Consider the following 19,287-nt stretch of genomic DNA (forward strand, 5'->3'; position numbering starts at 1 on the left):
GCAAGAACCAGGACTCTGAGGGCCATCGGAGGAGAGGGGAACCAGTCTGCAGCCATGATCGCGACTACCATGGGGACTTCACTGGCAGGTACCACGTCTGCACCCGATGATGGGGGCATTCTAAGAGGGCACCTGCGGGCGTGACTCCGTCAGGAGGAGAAAAGTCCATTTCTATATGTTGTAATAGTGGGGAATGGGCAGAGTAGAAGGATGGAACACCAGTGCATCTTTAGGGAGCGCACATATAATGAACTGCAGGACTTGAAAGGGTGCATCTGGAAACGTGGAAGAGCGTGTTAGCGCGTGGGCTTTGTAACTCAGCTTAGCGCCTAAAAGCCATGCATGTTGCCCCATTGCAACCTAATTAAACAGGCCAGCTGCGATACAACTGCCACTTGTCTTTCACCTTCTTTTCTCTTTTGCTTTTGAAATAAGTCTTTTTTTTGGATTTTAAAAAGCACAATAGAGAACGATAAAGACAGCGGTCTCTTGCCTTGCGTTAATGGTGCTTATACATGTGTATATATATATATTATAGGTACATATACATGAGATAATTTATAGAGCGCCACGAACAGCTGGTCACACCTGCCTCGAAGTGATGTCATTGAAGCACGACCGACACAAGAAAACAATCTTAGCTGGCAGTCAGAGGTTAATAATTAGGTTTAAAATGGAACATTCCCCTCTGTAGCATGTCACAGCACCCCCCCCCCCCCCCTACCCCCCCTCTTTTCTCGTCTGTAAGCGAGACCTATACTGACAGGAAAGTTGTCTGGGGCCCCGTATGCTGCACTGCCCTGAACCTCGCGTGTTTGTTACAGACCTTTCCCCCTGGCACCCCAGAACCGTTTTACTGTGGGTCTCTATTTCTTTTCACAGGTTTCTCATCTTCATTGTATGATCGGCTGCCTGCTTTATCATTCTTTACATTTATTGTTCTGCGTCACATGACCTTAGACCTGTGTATAGGATCCGTGCCAAGCGGTCTGGGTGCTGACTGTGGCTGGTTCAAACATAATAAAACCCTACTGATAAAAGAATGATCTATGCCATGGACATCATTTAGGGGCGCCAGGGGTCGCAGCTGCGACACCTGGCTTGCCCTTTGCTACCCCTAGCACTGTCTTTGCGACCCCTGGCTTCAGAGGTGGCAAATTTAGTGCCAGGAACACAGGGGCAGCTGGGGCTCCACTCTCTTTATTTTCTGTCAATTTGTTTTATAGTGAATAGTGAATAAATAAAATATATTATTCACTAATAGTGTAATAAAAGTGGAGTACAGTAAGCTGGAACTTGCCCTTCCATGGCAGCTGATGTTGTTAAAACATGCTTTTCAATGGATGTTGTGCGCGTGCTTGCAGGTGAGAGTGTGTTTAAGTATGACAGAGTGTATGTATATGTGTGAATTTGTGTATGTTTTTTGAGTGAAAGTGGAAGTCAAAGGGCGTGTGATGTCACTTCCACTACCCCTGTCACTTCGGTGAATTGACGTCCATGGTCTATGCCCCTTTCTCCCCTCTGCTGTCCTTTGGGGAGAACTTGGCACACTGGTTAGGCACGGGAAGCGTATTTATCAGTCGTGGCAGTCAGTAGCAGAGAATTGGGGTCCAAGATTTCGCTTAAGCACATAATTTGCGGGTGGGCAAAGGACAGATGTGCCATTTGCACCTGGCCAAAGACTGCCCACCTTGGAATCAGAAATGAATAAGCCCCGTGGTGTAGTCAGGGCCCGGCACGGTCCTCCCCAGTCTGCACACACCAGTAAAATATCCGTAAGGATCCGGGTGAATTTTCAAGATGGCTGCCTCACTGTGGCGAAGTGAAGGAGCTGATGAGGGACAGTTGTGGTGCATTTATTGATGATGTTGATTATCGATGATGACGATTGTTGATGATGTTCATTATCAATGGAGTTGATGATGGACAGTAGTTGTGGTGTATTTATTGATGATGTTGATTATCGATGATGATGATTGTTGATGATGTTCATTATCAATGGAGTTGATGATGGACAGTAGTTGTGGTGTATTTATTGATGATGATGATTATCAATGATGGTTTTGGTTATTGATGGACAGTAGTTGTGGTGCAGTTATTCAGTTGCTAACGTTGGACATCTGCATATGAAATGAGTATCTACGTGCTTGATTATACGCCTATGCACATGCTCAGTCTAGGATCATTCACACATAAAAATGTCTACGCATATCGCCATGCATAGTCTATGGCTGGTGTGCACTGTTACCTGGTACTGCAGTAGAAAATATTACACTAGCACATGTGAGCAACCCGCGAGCTGCCAAGGCTTCACTAAAGCGGAAACATAGCTACGGTTGCCTCAAAGCCTTGTTCATCACAAGTCTCTGGCAGGGGCCAGTTCAACCAATGTTATGCCTGTGCACACACTTGCAGAGCCCACCTCGGCTACACAACGTGTATGAGGGCCATTACAATGAGCTACAGCATGTGCAAGCATGAAGAGATGATAGTTTCCAATACAATGGGTGGGAATAGGCAGGTTTTGATACAGGTCCGTTCTGTGATTCAAGAAAGGAGTCCAAGGGTTTTGGGCTAGAATGAGCGCAGGAGTTGCCGGTCATGGGAGAGGTGCATAGGAAGAGCGGCAGGTGCATGGGCCTCCGTGCAAAAACAGTGGATGCTCTGAAGGAGGTGCATGGGTGAAGCCCCGAGTGAGGCTGTTTTGTGTAATGCAGTGTTTTGGTACCTCTCATCTACCTTTTGTCCTTCCAGGTACACTACTAGCAGTTCTGCTCGTCTTCAATGTATTACTCATAAGGAAGGGTGTTGTCTCCGTCCCCATTTGCTCCGGTGGGCCTGCCCAGTGCCAGATCTTAATCGGAGACCTCTTCGACAGGGCAGTGAAACTTTCGCACTACATCCACGCCCTCTCGACGGAAGTGTTTGAGGACTTTGTGAGTATGCACTACCACGGCTAAGCTGTCTTCAGGGCAAGAGCACTGTTGGAGGAGGGCGGGATCTTGAAAAAGCTTTTCAACTTTATGAATGTGTAACCTACAGTAAACCGTTATCAAAGAGCTGATAAGCAGAAATCCTGACGTAATGGGTGATAATACTAGCTTTCCACACAGCTCTGCCTCCAAAGAAGGGGTGTCAAACCAGTACCGGTTACCTTGACACCACTGTTTCACTTGGCAGTTGAATCAACCATCGTGGCCATGACCATTAGCTTTACATGGCTGCTCCACCCAAACTGACAGGCCTCGCCTCAGACTGGGAAATCTTCCCAGGGTATTTCCAGCTCAAGCTAATGGTCAGTAGGTCAGAGACTGCAATGGGGCGAGGTTGTGCAACACATGAAATAAAACTGTGAGTAAATGGTACCCTATGCCTCCAATCAGCAGCACGACAAGGCAATACATGTGGGACAAGTTCCTTAACACTGGAAACATATTGCATTTTGCCCAAGTACCTGCCAGAAGATGCTTCAAAAGGGAATACTGAATAACATGCAATGTCTGAAAAGTTAAATAGTACAAAATAATTCAGAGAAAATAGGAAATTTTGAGGAGGAGTGTCCCAACAAATTATTTTAGGGCCGGACTGGGGGGTGGGGATCTTGGCCCAAAAATGTTTATATAATGCTATTACTGTTTTTATATAAAACATTCACCTGGTGGCACAGAATAACCTAGTAGCAATATATAAAAGAGAACATATCCTGAGAACTCAATGTAAACACCACGGATGGCTTGCTTAGACCAGCCAATTAGAAGATAATCATAAAAAGATCAAAGAAACTGTTCTGAAGGTGTTAGCTTAGTAATGAGGTCTCCCATGAATACAACCAACTTACAGTTTTTGTAAACGGTTAACAGATTGGGAGGTGCAGGTGATGCAGGACACATTGAAGGAGAAGCAATGCCCAAGGGAGAGTAGTAAAAGCCTTAGAGTTGCTATGTGCTCAGCCCTCTGCTCACTAGTGAAGAGTTGGGCAGAAGCGTAGTCTACGGGTTTCAGATGACCTAGCAATATTTTTGTTAGACCAGCAAGCATCACCACTGTAGGGTAGACATAGCACCATGAAGAGAGTCTCATCTCTGGGCTAATGAAAAGCTTGATATTGTGGAGAGAAGACTAAGTTCAAAGCAGTCTCTGCAAGTTTAAGGAAGTCTTCAAAGGGTATTGTGAGAAGTCACTCTTTCTGACAGTCATGCAATCAAAAAGCATGGAGCTCCACCTCTCCCACAAGAGCAACATCGTCTCTCAATGTGAACACATGGATGCTCACGTCATTCAAGTAATACATTTAGGTATAGATATACGAAGCATTTCTTTAGTTGCAAACGGTCCGAATCGCAGAATCGAGACATTTGCGACATCAAAAATGCTTTTTTGGATGCACAATGCCCAAATTGCGATTCTATAACTTGTTACTGAATCACTATTTGGGTTTTGTGATTTGGTATTCGGAAGGTGAGTGTTGAGGGTGTCCTTTCCTAATACCGAATTTAAATGGTATATACAAATGTTTTGCGTCCAAAATTTGGACGGAAACCATTCCCAATATGCTGCCATTTGAAAAATGGTGATAACCTATTCTTCAATAGGAAGGAGTCCGCAAGGGACCCCTTCCCCTTTGAGAATGGTTAGAAAAATACCTTCCAAGAGCAGGCAGTGTTTCTACAGACCACTGCCTACCCATAAAAAATGAAACTTTAATGTTTAATTTTTTGCTTTTTAAACGCAACCAGTTTTCCTTTACGTAAAACCGGTTGTGTTTACAAAAAATAAAAGGTTGCCTTATTTAAAAGCAATCACAGACATGGTGGTCTGCTGACCCCAGCAGGCCATCATCCATGTGATGGCAGCTAATAGTAGTGGGTCGCAATTTGCGACCTACCCCATTAATATCCCCGGGGTAGGTCTATTTGCGACCAACTATGAATACAGTAGGAATAGCGAATTCCTAATTGCAAACAAATCGGAATTAGGAAATCACTATTCTGATCTTTGTACATCTAGCCCTTAGTGGGCAAGCTAAACCTTTGGAACAAAATCCATCAAATCAACCCGCCCAGCCGTCTTTCAGTTTCTCTTTCTGTGCCCAGGAGGCCCTTGCAATGGTCAATTCCTTGTATTCACGCTAAAACCCTCTCAAAACCCAATCTTGCACAGATGTTCTTCTCCCTGGCAAGCTTGCATTCTTCAGGCATATGTTCCTATCAATGCCTTAAGCTAAAGGCGTTCCCATGGCCAAAGGTGACTCTTTCTATGCAAGTGGTGCAGCCTTCTTTATTCATATACTAGTCATAAAGGTTTGGTTGCACAGCAGCAAGGCAGAGATTGTGGTCCCTCCTTGTGAGTAGGAAAGAAGAAACAAAAAATGCACCGGGTCAATTTTTTCAACTGAAAATGGCAGTACATATAGTCGTGGGTAGACCTGCGTTTGTGTATTTTCTATCACTATTTACCTGGCCTTCTATACCATTTGTTACATTGTTAGTGGTACTTTAGTGCTATTGCTACATAAGCAAAGCACCTTTAACTCCTATAGAAAAATTGATGGGGAAAGGGATGACGAGAAAGGTGAGAAGGACAAAATATATGATACTACAAGTCCTAGTCAAGAGATTTCTTATAGCGCCAAGCTTTGCACACCTTTGTGACGAAAGTGCTTGTAGCTGGTCCATACAGAAGAACAAATAAAAAATGATTCAAAAGAGCTGTTTAAAAGTTAGGGTCTAATTAAGTTCTCAGTGACTTTTATATGTATACGACCTAATATGCATAACCCACGGAAACCTAGAGAACTCACCATAGCAGTCGCTCCTATGTGATCTTTAATCCCACTAATCTCTGCTCCTGTGCACTTTCCCATTTTGAGAACATCACAACACCTAAGAGCATCCTAGGCGGGAATGCCAGTACCAGAATCGCAATATGATGAAGGCTTGAGAAATAAGCTTGTGAATCGTGAAATAGTTGTTTAGGGATAACCCGTGACGAGTAAAAGTGATGTAAGTGAAGAGCTGGAACGCTATGACCATTGTCTCACCAGATCTGCAAACGACCAGGCAGAGAACCATGTGTCCTACTTTCTTGCAGGATGAACGTTACGGGCGAGGCCAACAGTTCCTTTCTAAAGCCATCAACAGCTGCCACACCTCGTCCCTGGGCACCCCTGAGGATAAGGAGCAGGCCTTGCAGATTGACGTGAGTAGAAAGGGGAATTGAAGAGGAGGAGGGTGTTGAGTAAACAGGTACCTCTGGCATCCATGGTAATACAGGCAGCGCGCTGCACTCTTTTAAAAAAACATTTTTTAAGAGTTTTATATAGCGCTAGGTAGCCCTGACGTAGAAGAGCTTGTGAGCGTATGTTAATTCAAGGTACATGTGAGGATACCAGTGGATCAAATGCAGTTAAAGGGAAGTATATCCAAAACATTAAAATAGTGAGAACCACCAGGCAAAGTACATAGCAATACACCAAAAAGATAGTGACGTTAGTGCCAAAGTAGGGACTGACTGGGTCAGGAGATCACCATGAGAGTGTCTGTAGAGTGGGGCAAGGTCTCTGGGAAACCTGGATCAACTTGTATGTGTGTTGCAGCCGCTGTTAAGTAGCACAGAGTGGAGGACTTGTTTAAAGCAAGAAAAGGAGGGGTTGCAGCGGAGGTCTTTGGGGAGTGGGTTCCATATCCTTGGGGCATTTCCTGAGAAAGCATGCGCCTGGGTGTTACTTTTTTTAGAGGGTATGAGAAGAAGTGAGTTGGAACTTCTCAGTGCCCGCCGTCTACCTGCTCTGGAAAGTTTGGTTTCTAGGTATTTGTTTTTTTTGTATGATGAGCTTTGTGGGTGATGCAGACTTAGAGGCAGGTTTGTCGCCTTTTTTCCAGTAAATAAGCACTAATCTGGCAGGGATGCCAACTTTAATGAAAATGGGCAACCCGCTGAATAATGCCACAATACATCTCAAAACCCAAGATGGCGTCAGCGCACAATGTTCTAGAACAGTGTTTCTTAACCTGCGGTCCGGGGATCTCTGGGTATCTGCAAAGTCTTCTCTGCTGGTCTGTGACTGCTTAGAAAATTAAATAGTATTAACAGATTAATAAAGTGTATATCAATAAAGAAGCAAAATGTAAAATAAAAAAATGAAAAAGGTTTTTAAATCCAAAGGAATTTGAAATTGGAGGCTAAAAATGTCATTAGTATCGTCCAGTTGATTGTAGGAGCAGTACAAATGCATCAATCAGAATATAGTATAGATGTTGAGTAGCCTAAATTTAATTTTGAAATGCTCTAACCTTCCCATTAAAATTAAAATAAAAAATTTAATATATATTTGTGAATTAAATAAAATATATCATTATTTGTATACTTGTTTCAAGACTTCTTTCTGTAGTTTTTTTGGGATATTGTTTTGAGGTTGAAATAATCGAAAATGGTTAGCCAGGGTCCCCACCTTTCAATAATGACTTAGTGGGGGCACCTGAATTCCAATAATGTTACAGCCGGGGTCCCTGGATTCCAAATATGATAAAGCAGCGGTCCCTGGTTTCCAGTAATGATTAACGTGGTCCACAGAAGTCAAACAACTATTCTAGAACCCACATTGTTGGCTCTTGTTGGAAAAGCAATGTTTTCTGTCTCCCCCCAGCATGAGGAACTGATGCACCTGGTGCTGAGGCTGCTGCGCTCCTGGAATGTCCCCCTGCTTCACTTGTCCACCCAGGCACAGACCTTCGCGGATGCTCCGGACACCACCGTCCTGAAGGCGATGGAAATGGAGGAGCAAACCAAGCGTCTCCTGGAAGGGATGGAGAAGATTGCTGGCAGAGTGAGTATTAGGTGGATGATACATCTGTAGAGCACCGATATTCGCTCCTTCATTAGCAGGAAACTATAAACCCTTTCAAATAAACACATATACTTCACTTTATTTATGGAGAGAAGCAAGGAAGGCTGCAAGTATAAAGAGTACTTTATTCACAGGGTGATCATGTATGAATCACGGTTTACTCACTTGCCAGAAGTGACATCCATAAAGGGCCACTCATCCCACACCGCATTCAAGTCCCTCTGACCTCATTCAGACCCTTATGGCATTCTCTATTCCATGCTTTAAAACAAAGATAAAACACTACAAAGGACATATGTTGCACTGGGCTACTCGTATCACAGAAGGAGCACTGGAAGGCTCACATTTCTAGTTCCTGTTGCGAGGACAAGGTTATCACGTCAACCAATCTGGCACTTGCTAAATAGCTATTCTGTGGATAAATGCTGCATTTTCCGTTCGTATATAGACCAAGTGCCTGCACACACTATATATCTATATCTATGTAGCCCCGCTCGCCGCTGTGGTTAGGTCTTTTGGTTTAGAAGTCCTATCCTATGCTGATGACACTCAGATTCTGATTTCCATCTCATAGAGTGTCTGAGCCTCAGCAGCAAATTTTAAAAATTACATGCAAGCGGTGGCTGCATGGATGGTGGAGAATTATCTCAGACTCAATGGGGACAAAACTGAGGTTTTCATTTTTGGAGACAAGCTGGATATTTGATCAGAGGCCTGGTGGCCTATTTCTCTAGGAGCCTGCCCTGTCCCCTGTCTCAGTGCCAATAATCTAGGCATTATTGTAGACTCCTCTTTGTCATTAAAGTCACAAATAAATAGAACTGTTTCAACATGCTTTGGGATGATATGGACTCTTAGGAAGATCTTCCGTATTCTCTCCCTTCCAGCTCGGAAACAGGCAGTGGTCGCCCTTGTGGTATCCAGGTTGGATTACTGCAATGCCCTTTATTTAGGGATAAATAAGGGACTCCTGCATCGACTCCAACTGGTGCAGAATGCAGCCGCTAGGCTGGTGATGGGTCTCCCTAAATTTTACGCGGTCTCAGCCACCAGTAGGAGCCTTCATGGCTCCCGCTTGGGAGGAGAATTGTGTTCAAGACACTATGCCTGGTACACAAGGCCATTCACAATAGGGGTTCTGAAGGCATTAATAAAATGATTCACAGATACATCCCAAGCAAAAACTTGAGATCTGCTAGTATGAATTGGGTGACAGTTTCTAGGTTTAGGAAAGTCATTTGGGGAGGAAGGCGTTCTCGCTGATAGGCGCCAACTTGTGGAATCTGCTTCCTCTCTCAATCTCCACTTTGGAAATACATTCTTCCTTCGGGAAATCTTTGAAGACCTGGCTTTTCTCTTGCTCCCGTCTCCCTTAATCCTTTAGCCCTAGTAACTTATAAACTTTGATACATTGATCTCTGTCCGCAGCGCCTTGATGCCCCTGGGCTAAGTCTGCGCTTTAAAAATCTTATATACATTCATTATATGTATTTATATGTATGTATATATATATATATATATATATCTATATATATATCTTTATGAAAGGATTGGTTGTAATGCCCGAGAAATACGAAGAGTTCATAAAGAGAACTTACTCATTCTGCATTATGTTGTAAAACAGAGATGAGCTCCTAACAACGAATGTGGCTATGGCGAAAAGTTAGCATCAATCCTCACAGCTTTCTGCGACCCCAACCCTATTAATAACACTTACTATATTTCTAATCTTACGTCTAATTTCAACCTTTACCAATGTAATTGTAATAATGACCATTTGCAGGCTTTCAATGTTCATTCCTTTCGTTGTAAAGATGGTAGTTCCTTATTAGGACTTCTTTACTCTCACATGCCGCTGACACCACCATTTTACGGCTAGTGACTACTGGTGTCTATGAAGAGAGGATCTGAATTCATGACGCTTAGAGTCTGCAGTGGCCTCCTGAGCACCTCATGGCAGACACACACATTTTGGGATTAGTATCCCAGGTGTGACAGACATTCATTGGGTAACAATAAAAGCAGTGCTTAATTTGTGTAAAAAAAAAAAAGAGCCAGGCTCTCGTCAGGAAGCCACTACAGTTTGCACCACACATTGCTCCCATAACGCTCCTACAAGTGTGACATTTCGGACTATTACAGGCCCCTAAAGCTATAAAAATGGCTTGGGCAGCATGTAATATTAATTTTTATGTATATTTAATTAACTGTGTTGTGGTCATCTCTAACTTAGCCAGACAGCGCCATCTTGTGGCAGACTGTCACAAGCGCTGGTGTTGACAATTAAAGGGCCGGTGCTAAACAGCGAAAACCACCAGCTCAAATTAAGCACTGAAAAAAAGTCACTATTTTCCCACGAATGAGACAAAAATAGTGGAATAAACAGTTTTTATTTGCTTAAACTGTGGATTATGACCGAACTATTGATGTGCTTGTGCAGTCATGCCATGCCTCAGGAGACATGGATATTTGTACGCAAATGCTAACTATGATCAAAGTCAGCATTTTGTGCAACTTAAAGCTTAGCCACCAAATATTTAATAAACCTTCTATGCAAAGAGTAAGTATAACTGAAGCTCGAACTGAAGGCTACACTCAAAATGCAGAACTGTGACTCTGCAGCAGCAATAGCAGGATCTGCCTTAGAAGGTTTATAAACAGCAGAAATGTATAGTAGAAAATTTATGGCAACAACAAAAATCAATTCCTTGTTTTTCACATTGGTACAAAATGTGAGTTCTCTCTCTCATTAAGCAAGGGCTTTAAAGGTCAGAAAAATGACAGCAATATAGATCCACAATATCCTTACTCAAGAGTCTACATCGAAGTCCTTCTGGGCGATACATGAAATAATAGATAGTTGCCACCTGTCTAGGACTGTAACTTAACACTAGGAACCTCCAACACCTGAAAGAGGGGGGCATATATAGAAAGGCTGAATATAGGGGTCAATCGAGAATGACCGAGGGGCCCTACAGAACAAATTATAGAAAGGCTGAAAATGGTCCCTCCTCGTCATAAGCAGCCAGATACAACATCTCTTAAGCATTCTATCTGTAGACTTACACACCATAGCCAGTCTAAGATGCGATAGGTCCATGGGGTCAAAGAGCAAACAGACTGGTTAAGACCAATGTAGCTGCCTACCGACCAAATCACCCCACTATCCACTTCCCAGGTGTTTAATAGTGTTGTTTCTCTCATATGCAGAGAATTAAAGTCGGATTTGCATAAGGACAACCAGTTATGTGATTTTAGAAAGCCTTACAGCTGCCCAACTTTAACGTTTCCCAAATTGTTTGCTGGATGTGGAATGTTTATGGTGGCCTCAAAGTGGCGATGCCAGAAAGGTTACCAATGTTCCAAGATGAAGTTATTTTAGTTGTTTCAAAATGAGGCCAACATTTCAGCATGCTTCTTTAGCACCAGACCCATTTAGTAGATCTGGTCAATGGCCACAGAAAGCCTATAACAGGTCTTGGTTGCTCTTACTGAACTGTTACATTCTCACTATGAGGGGGAGGTACTCTTTTAATAGGTCCAAACTTAGCAATCACGGGCACACTCTGACGAATCGTATCGAGCTAGCCTACAGGTTGTCTAAGTGGGGTGCAATTTATTATTTTCTCTTGTTTGTTACATGGGTTGCACCTGGTTTCTATTTTATATTTTTCTTGTTTAGCGTTTTTAAATTGTTAATGTCAAGAAAACCAGGAAAGCTGAGGGACTAATATCTGGATTTTCACAAGGAAGAATCCCTCTATCCCATAAGAGTACAGGGTATCAAACATTGTAAGCACCTGTGCAATGCACCTCATCATATTTTACCCAGACATTCTTGTAAAGAGAACAGGGGCGGGGCCCTCTCTAATTATTCTTTTAGGAGACCGACAATTCGATTATTCTTGTCAATACTATCCTGCCAGACAACATAACCCCTTTGCGAGATCCATGGTTATGAGTAAATCTTGGATAGCCCCATGTCCAGAAGACATTTTAAACTCCAGTTGACAGATACTTGCAGGGTCTGAGCTAATTTATATACAGAATCTTTGCACCTACATTACAATTGATTTGAAGATAATGTAGGAGCAATTCAATAAAAAAAAAAATAGTGAAAGTTTTACGGAATGATGTTCCTAAATATGCAAGCCACGGGCAGAAAGCACTCATTCCGTCCGTATGACTTCCTGTAGCTTTGGAACTAAAAAAAGCTGTTAATATTGAGAAAGCATGGACCATGTCAGGACTGAATGATGCACCTTGCCCTGCAAAAAGGGTGATCCATGCTCCTAAACCTCAAGGGACACATCTGCCAGTTTACACGTCCTGAATCCAGGAATCTACAACATGTCCTCTCTCCTTAGGATTTGAAACTAGCACTTAAGGGGATGGATAGTTTGTGACTGGACTATGGGTTTACTAATCTCACCAGCCTCCTGAAAAATAGGCCGACTCCACTAAAAGTTGTTCTTCATGCTGCTGTAAGGTTTCTCGTCATTATTTAAAACTTGATCGATGACATTTTGCCTTCCTCAAAAGGCTCACAAGTGAGGCATGCAGAGCCATAAGATCTGAATGGCATAAGTCCCAACTGTACGTTTTATAATGACTATGATTTCAAGGCCCTTATCTGAAAATGACCCTAGAATCTGGAATGCCCTCACACTATCAAGAATGCTCCCTCTTTTTTAAAAATGTAAATCGCCTAAATAATGTGTCCTTTAGAAACAACCATACTGGGGGCCTTATCCCACAACGTCTGCACTCGTTGTTAGTATAACGCTTTACTCCCTGTTCTCCTGCTCCTGGGAAGATTTAGTCTCTAGCAACTCTTCTCTACATCTATAAATTATTACTTCACCCCATATTATGACTCTGATCTGAAAGGTTGCAATACCTAGCTCCTATAAACTGAGCGTCAAGCCACACACTGTTTCTCCTAAGTGCGTCCCATTACAAGATTTTCATACCTTTTCCTTTCTTGTATTATTACTTATCCATTTTCACTCTATTTTCAAACTTGCTAGACTTTCTTCACTCCACTTTATCTCAACTGTTATAACTTTATGATGCCAATGCTAGCTTACATCAGTTTTTTTTGTTGTTTAGCATCATTCGTTGGTCACTACTACACTCTATTAACTTACAAGAATGACAAAAAATGTGTTCCCTGGAGGTCCTGGACTCTTCAGCGTTTCACAACCCTGTCAAATATCAACCATTTTTGACTAAATGTGATTTTCTTATACAGCTATTTAAACCTATACCAATTTGTTCAGATTCGTATGTCACTGAATGGCTTACTAACCCAAGTATATCTTTAAGACCAACATTGATTAATGGGCCACCATAGTCACTAGAGTACTTAACGCTGGAAGTAGTTCCACCATCCGGGTCTCTTGGTTCCAGCCTATCATTATTCCTGTTTTCAAAGAGGGCAAAAGAGTTGACCCATGCTTCCATATGTCTAATCGATTTGGTGGTTAAGGTGGCTTAGTGCGTCATCCTGGAACAACTACTGACCAGGGCAGAGGAGAAAAATATTTTTCTGAGGTACAGTATGGTTTAAAAGCTGGTTTCGGGACAGTAGAACAGTGTCAGAATTTCCACCTCCTTATAGCTAAGTATACATCAATAAAACATGTCTCATTCATCCGGCTTTCATGGACATCAAATACGCTTTTGATAGACTCAACAAATCTAAACTTTAGTCCTCACCTGTTGACAAGGAAGTCACATGTCAGTTTAGAGAACCAATGCTAGCATAACTTATTTATAGAACATATTCAATAGTCATGGTACTATTAGTCGACAGCGTTTCCATCCCTCCTTACAATATGGGAATCATCCTCAGGACTTAATTGAATATGCCGGAGACACAAAAATGCCTATACTTTAGCACCCTAAAAAGGGCAGGCGCCCAGTCTGTGTCGGCGCTGGACCATATATTCTGATGAGAAAGTGAGTGTCCAGACAGGTTTAAAATTGGTGTTTAAGGAGGCTGGGTGACTCATCCTTGACCCACTAGGGCAAAGGAGAAAAATATTTTTTCTGAGGTACAGTATGGTTTAAGAGCTGATTTGGGGACAGTAGCATAGTGTCAGAATCTCCACCTCCATATAGTTAAGTATACAGCAATAAAACAGGTCTCATTCATCTGGCTTTCATTGACATCAAATAGGCTTTTGATAGACTCAACAGATCTAAACTTTGGTCATTACCTGGTGATAAGGGGGTCAACATCGGCATTGCCACCTTTCTACAGCACTTACTTTGTAACATGTGCACCAGGGTAAGTTATGGAATAAAGGGTGAATACAGGGAGTCTTTAAGACTATCTTGGGGCTTCCAAGGTTGTGTTTGCCCCATTCTAGTTCGTTTTATACATTAATGCTCCCAAAACCACCTTATTGGAAATAAGCCAGGGCACACCGTCAGTGAAATATAAACTAATTTCCACTCTTTAGTACACAGATTATGTCAATTTGATGGCCAACAGGGATAATGGCCTTTACAAAGTTCTTAAAAACGTTATATCCCATATAGATTGGCGAGATCTGATCACAAACTATTCACAATCTTATGTCATGGTATAAGGGCCCAGGCTTAATAAGTCCCACACTTTTCTGTTCATAATCATGATTTTGGGAAGTTTCATATTTCCTTGTACTTGCAGATCATCTTTGATAACAATACCTGTTGTACTCAAAACCTGTCATCAAGAAGGTCTTATGAATCCTTAAAGGCTAATGTTGGTAACTACTCCTCCAGATTGGGTTCAATATCTCTACCATATATGGTTACGGTATACAACACGAAGTCTGCTACACCAAAATGTTAGGGCTTTGTCGATTCCAGAGTTTTACAGTTCGATGAAAAACTATTTTGTTGATGGTTAATAGCACTCCTGCAGAGTAGTTCACATTATTCCACCAAGAAGTGGGTCTTTCCTACTTGCAGGCTTCAATTATTTTTGCCCTGCTTCTGTTCTTGTTATCTATCTGGTCTAGTCATTGTGCAGCCTAAGACTAGTTAAAGACTACTCTGAATTTGTATCTGTATTGTACATGGCTAAGTTATAAAATAAATTACTTTGTCAAGAGCTGGTGTGCTCCAATCCTTTTGCTAGTCCCGAGACCATAACGAAATCAGATTTAAAAAAAAGGCTATGAACACTTTTTATCAAATGAAAAAAATATACGAAGGGTCACTTTAACTTTTGAAGGCTACTGCCAAATCCTTGGTTTTTATCAAAACACAGGAATCTATGGAACTATATTCAACTATGTTCATAATACCTGGGACCGTTCCCCTTTAAAAGAATGGAATGGATATTTTGCATTATTCCGTTGTATTTCTAAAGGGGAGTTCAGAGTCTGATGTTTTAAACTTCTGTCCTTGTGACGCAACTTCAAAAACAGTCTTGAATTTTATGTTTTAAGCAAATTATATGCGTCACTTGTTCACTAGGTTTCTTATCCCAGTAGATACATTTGTTAATTTTACATAGTATTGACTTGGCATGTCAGCAGATTTCTGTCTGCTTCCATTAGGACCTTAATTCATTTGTTGGTGAGGTTTACTGGTTTAGATTTGTGATTTATACTGATTGATTGATTGAACTGAACTACGCTATTTGTTGCCTACATCTTGCAATTTCTCTAACCCTGCATATTGCAGGCCTGCTATTCCTTAGGTTATCGCTCTCCTGCTACAGATGTGCATACCTGTGGCCACTGTACATCACAGTCATGATGATACAGTAATCTAAAACCCAGTTCAAGGGAGTTCCGTACGGCTTAAGACAATTAGACAATTATGAATGTGCGTACATCAACAACAAAATATTTAACAAATTAATCGCTTGCTTCCTGGGGACAACCATCAGTGTGTAGAGTGAGCAAGTATTAGAGACAGACAGATTTGTTAATGGTTACAAAACAAGTTCTGGCAAGAAAGTAAATCTGGGAAGAGTTCACGGACCAAATAACTCTGCCGCGCAACACGGAGTTCTGCAAGCGGCGGAGTGCGCTTGGCCATGCCTGTTCACATTGATTTTCAGCACCGGGTGTTTGTCCGGCACATGAAAATCAACGCGAATGGCACCATGCACAGTGCAAGAGGGCGCTGCTTCTTTTCTGCCACGCGAGTACATTTTCTACTTGAACGCAACTTTTTCAATGCAAGCTGGTTTCTCAATGCGAGCGGTCCCGACCACCGGCAACAGCCCGCATTGAGAAATCTGACCGGCCGCATTGAGAAATCGCGCCTGCTGGTGAATTTTTCTCGCTCGCAATCGCCAACTTGACGCTGGGGAGCGCGAGCAAGGGAAACACTCTGCGTGCTTCGCTGAGTGCGGATAACTACGCATACTCCGTGAACGGAGCAGATTTCACCTACCGGGCTTACAAGAAAGACCCCTTTGTGATAGTGAAGACTGAAGCCCAGAAGTGGATAGGAAGCAACACCAGAGCTGGCTTTAGAACTACTCATCTGGTGGAATGTCAAGGGCTGCGAAAAAGCTGCTGTTGATAACAGGTGCAGGCTGGAATGCTGGTGGGCTAAATATGAACACCTGATTTTTTTTCTTTCTATGTCTTTATTGAATTTACATCAGAAAGCTGTAGCATTCACACCCCAGGGTCAATAACATGAACATTGGAGTTACTGAGTCATGGTTATCACACAGCAACAACTTGGGAGTCATTGTCAGAGGCTGATAAAAGTATCATCGCATAACAGTAAAATACCATTGTGTGTTAATGTTTACACTTAAGGCACCTCTAGTCGTACAGGGGCTAACGGGTACTTTTTGACCCACACCGTCCCTACCTCTCATTGTAGGGGGTTAGCAGTATGTGGATGGGTATTTAGTGCGTTATCGACACATAAGTATATTGTAGGCTGTGAGACCCCCCTTCTGCCCCTCACCCCAAGGCTGTTGTAACTGATTCCTGTTCACATATGTACAACTGTTAATACCAAGGCGAGAACCAATACCCAAACTCTGGTGTTCCAGAACAGTGTGGATTGCAAACGTAGGCAGAGGGGTTATTGTAGTCCAGTCTCATTGAGACAATGCAATTGGGCCTTCATCACTCTAAGTCACAGAGGAAACTCTGAGCCAAGGTCAGAAGTTTTACATGCCTTGGGAACTTGTATTAATGAAATTCTGGAGCAGACAGCCATACGTTTGAAGGGGGGGGGGGTTATTCAAGTGATAACACAGTGGCCTAGTGGCTAAACCAACACCTTAAGAATTTGTACCACTTCATCACCAATGGAGACACCACACTATGTCAACACTTTACCAGAATCTCCAGTGGCAGCTGAGGCTAGGCAGTATTGTAGTAGTACAGTGGCTGGGGACATAAGGGGAATGTTTGCCAGTCTGCCCCATTTTCAGAAAAGTACAGTCTCCTACAACCTAGAAACATTTAAAAATGCAGTTGGTGTGGCTATACTCCAGCCCAATTCTGAGAATAAATGTAATCCTACATTTTGCTTCTGAGCCCGCTACCAATTAGTCACGGTGTAAATCTTTACATATGTATGTGGTAATTCTGCAGCGCAAAATTAGCCAAACAGCAGTAGAGCACTGTACAGGGTCAAGGAGTGATAGGAAAGGTAGCTGGTTTGTGGACTGTTAATGCATAATAATGACCTTTAAAAAGGTGTGTCTTTAACTATTTTATAAATTGGAGAAGGGCTTGGAGGGGCCTAGGGGATACAGGGATGTCGTGCCAAATCCTGGGAGCATAGATGGAAAGGGACTGCTGCCTTGTATTTTATTTTTTAAACTCCTTAATCTCCAATTCGATGCTGTTCTAGCTGCAAGTTTGCTAAGAAGCACCAGAGACTGTGAGATTCTTTTCAATATAAGCGGTGGTGCTGATCATAATGGATTTGTAAATGATGCAGTTAGTTTGAGGATGATGCGGGCCAGCAAAGGGAGGCAATGCTGTTCTAGCAGGATGGGTGTTAGATGATTAAAGTCCTTCAGGCCCTGGAGGAGATGTGCTGAGGTGTGAAGGATATCGTTAAAGGGTGGCAATGTACAGACTAGAAGACCATCGAGCAGGGTGTGACCACCATCCAGATGCTAGGATACAAGTGCTGGAAAGCAGTTCAGAAGTCGCTTTCTGGAAGAACGGTTTCACTTTCTTTAGAAGAGAGAGCTGGTACCAGCTTTTCTCTGTTTTTATGGCAGCATGTTGGGTATCTCGAGTAAATCCAAGTCACTTGGCAGGTACGGCAATTGGTTTAACAGAGCTAGGTCTTAGACTACTTGCACAATCTAGATCATTATAGTACCTGTAGGCATAGGTAGGGGGTGGCTTCTTCTCCAGCTTCTCGTTGTTCTTGTTCATTTTAACTACTGCCAGTGGTGTCACCCGGAAAACAGAGAATTGAGGGTTTGTCCTCTTGTTTCCAGCACGATCACTTCTGTGACAAGGAAAGGTCTCCTACCCGCCCAGGGCTTACACTCTAAGATTTAGAAGCCTAGAGATCTACTAGACCTGGATGACATTCAAGCATGCATGTTTACCCACAGATCAAGTGTAAAACAAAACAAAAACAAATACACATGGAATGGAGGTGGCAAAATGATTCTTAGGAGTATAGAAAATGTTTAATAACTAAAAACTTCTCTTTTCCGGTTTAGCTTCAGAGTGCTCCAGGGCACACTGTTTTCCCTCAGTGGCTGGGGCCGGCTGATACAGATGTGGCTGATGACAATTCCCGCCTGTTTGCCTTCTACCATCTGCTGCACTGCTTCCGAAGGGACTCGCACAAGATCGACAACTATCTGAAACTTCTCAAATGTCGCCTGGCGCATAAAGGCAGCTGCTAGCAGACAGTTCCTCTCTACTCCAGTCGCAGACACAGGCACCTTGGCTGCCATCGCTGTGTGGCAGTGTCTCACCGAGCAGCTCACCAGATCAGGATTTAAACAAGTTTTCTCATTCAGTTTAGAGTTCCCTTCTGTCATCCTTCTATAACCTTCGCTGCCTCAAGCATCCTCGCTCAGAAAACACATAATTGACTATAGAGTCTCCTTCCATTACAATGTCCCGGACCCGGATATCTCAGTTCTTCATATCTACCTTGTCTTAGCATAAGTGTTCATCTCTTGAAGATGGACCACAATCTCAGTCTGTAACCAACAGGGGTTGTTCAGCCAGCAGTGCCCCCTCCCCGACCCCCCTCCCCGGGTAGGTATATCCCATGAGATCACTTTCCATCTCTCATCCTCTCCCTCTCTCGAGATATATAGAGAAAGGCTAAAAGATGGAGCGGTTTTTCAGGCCTGCTGTACCCCACCTGTCTCTAATCAGTGCATACCACTATATCGCTCTCCATCTTTTATTCTGTGTTCCTCTTTCTAGTGTGATGTGACCATGGTTTCTCTTGTCCGAAACTTCACTCTTTGAATG

At 42.8% G+C, this 19,287-nt stretch overlaps 1 protein-coding gene across 1 annotated transcript; it reads left to right on the plus strand.

The window, feature by feature from the left end:
* The first annotated feature begins 1,306 nt into the window (after nt 1–1,306).
* On the plus strand, nt 1,307–18,842 carry LOC144769583 (prolactin-2-like). The gene is made up of 5 exons (XM_078653743.1): nt 1,307–1,364; nt 2,755–2,936; nt 6,091–6,198; nt 7,646–7,825; nt 18,516–18,842. Exons 1-5 carry the CDS (start codon nt 1,307–1,309, stop codon nt 18,702–18,704), a joined length of 717 nt encoding a protein of 238 aa, XP_078509869.1. The 3' UTR covers nt 18,705–18,842.
* Nucleotides 18,843–19,287: the final 445 nt, after the last annotated feature.

This window comes from Lissotriton helveticus, chromosome 7, assembly GCF_964261635.1.
Source record: "Lissotriton helveticus chromosome 7, aLisHel1.1, whole genome shotgun sequence".
In the NCBI taxonomy this organism is placed as follows: domain Eukaryota; kingdom Metazoa; phylum Chordata; class Amphibia; order Caudata; family Salamandridae; genus Lissotriton; species Lissotriton helveticus.